Raw genomic sequence first — 4,190 nt, forward strand, 5'->3', positions numbered from 1 at the left:
GGGGGAGGGGGCGGGGGAGAGCAGGAGCACGCGCGTGCGCGGCGGAGGCGCCAGGTGCGCGCCCCGGGAGGGGGGACGGAGAGACGTGAGCGCGCAGCCCGCGAGGAGCCACAATAGGCCAGACGGCGCGCGCGCCCGAGGGACTGGCTGGCGCGGGGCCGCGGCGCTGCTGGCTTCGTTCCCTCCCCTCCTCCGCCCGCCGCCCTCGCTGTCCCCCGGGCGGCCGGAGACGGCGGCGGCGTCTGCGGGAAGCCGTGTCTCCGCAGTGACGTGGGCGGGCCGAGGGCCGGGTGACGTCAGAGGCTGTGTGTAGCGATGTGTGTGGGGTTCGGAGCGGCGCCGGCACAGCGAAGGCGACGAGCGGCGGCGACGGCGGGCACAGGTGCGGCCGCAGGTCGCGAGGGGACGTGAGGGGCGTGCGGCTTCTGGGGACGCTGAGGTGGCGGCGGGGGTGATGGGGAGGCCACAGACCCCGTGGAGCTTCCCGGGGCGCGGAGGGCCGGAGTGGAGGGTCCGGGATGCGTGGGGTCCCGGGCGGGGTCGTGGGCACGGGGCGCGCGGCGGGGGTCCCCCGGGGGGTACAGGCCTCGCGGATCCCTGGACGGGTCGGCTGGCAGGGGATGGCGCTGCACTTGACCCGAGCGGCCGGGACCCGGGAGACCTGGACGCCGGTCATCGCCGCCATCCCCCTGCCGTCTGCGCTCGGCGGGGATGCCCCGGGCTGGCTCCAGCTCTTAGCGTCCGGCGACGCGAGCTTGCGGGCTTCCGGGCTTGGCGCCCAATCTGCCCGCGCCCCCCTGGGTGCCACTGCTCGGGGTGGCGCAGCTCCAGGGCGCCGAGGTAACCCCGGAGAACTTCCCGCATAAGGGCTGCGTGGGGGATTTCCATCGGCGGCCCCCGCGGTGGGGCGATGTGGGGAGGGCACTTGGGGTGATCCCAGTCTCGGGTGGGGGTTGGGAGGACTCCTCCCTCTACTTCCCTCTGCCCCCTCTCACCTCACCAGACGTCCGGAGTCTCCTGCTTTTCTGTCCTTCCTCCTTCTGTCGAAGATGGGTGGGTGTCTGCGTGGGCGCACGGCTCTGGGGGCGCCCCTGGGCTAGGTCATGCCTCTTGCCCTTTTCCTTGGCTCTCCTTGGGCTGAGGTGTCCCTGTAGTGGCGAAAGTCACGGCACGGCGGCTAGGTGGCTTTCGGCGGTAACCCTTTGGGTTTGTGTTAACATAAATTGCTGGGAGTTTAGTAAGGCAAGGTTTTCGTTTATCGGCTGCTATTGGGTCTTTCTCCCCGGAGGGAAGTGGAGGAAGACTCCCCCCCCCCCCACTCTGCCTCCATTTGCATTCTTTGTGAGGTCTGTCTGCCTTGTGCTTTTTTGTCCCGGATTAGTCTTGCTCAAGGATGGAGATTTCCAGGCTTGGAGTCTTAACAGCTTTTTGGCTTCTATTAAGCAAATTCGGTAACCTTTTAAAGGGAAAGCTTAATTTTCCCCCCTTCATTTCAGAAAGGTAGTTTATATTGACTAGATGAATTAATCCACTTGAGACTAACTTAGTTACATATGGTAGGCATATTAACATGTATCTGGTTCTTTATGAGAGCTGAAAATACAGGCTTTTAAAAATGAGATAAAAGATTACTTTTAATTAAAATGACATAGTTGGGAAGCCTCTGGTACTGAGTTTTGTTTATTGTATTCTAAATTTGTACTCTTCCTCATTTGGAGGGATATTATTTAATGCTCCTATTATCCACCTTCTGGGCTGCTTCCTACTTAAATGAAGTTTCTTTTAGATAACTGGTGTTAGGTGGAAAAATGTCACTCGAGTGTTACCTTTGGTAAAGTGAACTGAGTTTAAGATTAAGAAACTGGTTTTAAATTGACCCTTTGGCCTCTGGAGTGAATTCAATTGTAACTCTTCCCCACCCTTTTCTCCTCTTCTAGGTCAATTAAAAGAAGAGTGAATTGTAATCCTTGAAGATAACCGGGCAGGGTTTTTTTTTTTTTTAAAGTATATATATTTTTTAATTGTAGACGTTCAGGTGGAGTCAGGCTGTTACTGGTGTAGAGGTTTAGACTTTACCACAGAGCAGCGGACCACCATTTTCAGTGAAGTTATCCCCCCCCACTTCTTTTTTGGTGCCCTTGGCAAAAATGAAATCCATTGCATCATTGTAACTCATGTTTGAGTGTAGTTTTAGGATATAGTAATGCCACATGCTTCCCTTTGAAGACAGCCACCAAATGTAGCCATTACACCGAACTTCAGGCAAATTGAATTGAGAAATTAGTCTTATTTTAACACAAATATCCAAAGAAATCAAGAAAACAAGATTTTTCTCAGAAGTCTGCTTATGATTTATTAGAAGCAAATCAGAAATTTTGTAGTATTTTCTGTTATCCTAAGGTATAACTAAACCAAAACCAATTTGCACAAATTTATTGAGCAAGAAATTCATCTTTGGAAACTAAACATTTTCTAGGGAGTCATAATTTTTGTATACATTATCCTTTTCTCTTCAAATTAGCAACTGTATACAACATGCTAATTGCAGGCTTAATTATTTAAAACACCAGTGTAGTCATGGAAAACCTACAGTCCAGTTTCTCCTTAGTTCAGGGTTCAAATAAAAAACTGAACAGAATGGAGGATGATGGCAGCCCTCCCGTGAAAAAAATGATGACAGACATTCATGCCAATGGAAAAGTGCTAACCAAGGTGAAGAAGGAGCATTTGGATGACTATGGAGATGCATCTGTGGAGACCGATGGAGAGCTTGCCAAGCGAAACTGTACTTCCATGCCTGAAACTTTAAATTTAAACCCCAGTCTGAAACACACACTAGCACAGTTCCATTTGAGTAGTCAGAGCTCTTTGGGTGGACCAGCAGCATTTTCCGCTCGCTATTCCCAAGAAAGCATGTCGCCGACTGTGTTCCTGCCTCTTCCATCTCCTCAGGTTCTTCCTGGCCCTCTTCTCATCCCTTCTGATAGCTCCACAGAGCTCACTCAGACTGTTTTGGAAGGGGAGTCTATTTCTTGTTTTCAAGTTGGAGGAGAAAAGAGACTCTGTTTGCCCCAAGTCTTAAATTCTGTTCTCCGGGAATTTTCACTCCAGCAAATAAACACAGTGTGTGATGAGCTCTACATATATTGTTCACGTTGTACTTCAGACCAGCTTCACATCTTAAAAGTCCTAGGAATCCTTCCCTTCAATGCCCCATCCTGTGGGCTGATCACATTGACTGATGCGCAAAGACTCTGCAACGCCTTACTGAGGCCGAGGACCTTTCCTCAAAATGGTAGCATACTTCCTGCTAAAAACTCTTTGGCCCAGTTAAAGGAAGCTGGCAGTGCCTTTGAAGTAGAACATGAATGCTTGGGTAAATGTCAGGGTCTCTTTGCACCCCAGTTCTATGTTCAGCCTGATGCTCCCTGTATCCAGTGTTTGGAGTGCTGTGGAATGTTCGCACCCCAGACATTTGTCATGCATTCTCACCGGTCACCTGACAAGAGAACTTGCCACTGGGGCTTCGAGTCAGCCAAGTGGCACTGTTACCTTCATGTGAACCAAAAATATCTAGGAACACCCGAAGAAAAAAAACTGAAGATAATTTTAGAAGAAATGAAAGAGAAGTTTAGCATGAGAAATGGAAAGAGAACCCAATCAAAGGCAAGTTTCTTTTTTTAAGTAGCGATTTTTGAATAGTGGTAATGGTTTCTTAGTTTTGTGTCTATAGCATTGTATTAGGAAGCTGTGCTTCGAGTTAACTCATGTTTGTGAAGTTTTGACCCGTAATGTTTTTTCCTGTCTAATCTCATCTGAGAGAACTAGGATCATTCCCATTTTACAGGTAAGAGAATGAGTCTCTGAGTTTCAAATGACTTCTCAGCCTGGAGGGGTTGTGGTTTCTCTTGGCCAATCTTTCACACATCCTGCAAATTGACTGAACCTGTCACCAAGGACTCTTGCACTTAGGTGTTGTGTTGTCTTCATTCACAAATGGTACAGCTGGCTAGAACTGGTTTGGTGAGGATTGGTCTGTACTCAAGTCAAATTAAGATATTTGAGTAATTTGGTACGAGTAACCAGGATTTAGGTTTTTTTTTGTTTTTTCCAGACAGGATTTCTGGCTGTCCTGGAACTCTATAGATCAGACTGGCTTCGAACTCAAAGAGAGTGCTGGGATTAAAGGC

At 49.8% G+C, this 4,190-nt stretch overlaps 1 protein-coding gene across 3 annotated transcripts in view; it reads left to right on the forward strand.

Annotated features, from left to right (window-relative positions):
* Skil (SKI like proto-oncogene) overlaps positions 1-4,190 on the forward strand; it is a 30,622-nt gene that overhangs the window by 916 nt on the left and 25,516 nt on the right. Inside the window, exons 1-2 of one of the 3 annotated variants that reach the window (XM_026778275.1) lie at positions 106-382; positions 1,938-3,666. In XM_026778275.1, coding sequence (XP_026634076.1) covers positions 2,578-3,666 — 1,089 coding nt within the window. In that variant the 5' untranslated portion in view covers positions 106-382; positions 1,938-2,577. Of the gene's footprint in view, positions 1-105; positions 383-1,937; positions 3,667-4,190 lie in introns of those variants that run through there. The other 2 variants (XM_005371678.3, XM_026778274.1) reach the window with 2 other exon arrangements.

The sequence above is a fragment of the Microtus ochrogaster genome, unplaced genomic scaffold (assembly GCF_000317375.1).
Source record: "Microtus ochrogaster isolate Prairie Vole_2 unplaced genomic scaffold, MicOch1.0 UNK120, whole genome shotgun sequence".
Lineage (NCBI taxonomy): Eukaryota > Metazoa > Chordata > Mammalia > Rodentia > Cricetidae > Microtus > Microtus ochrogaster.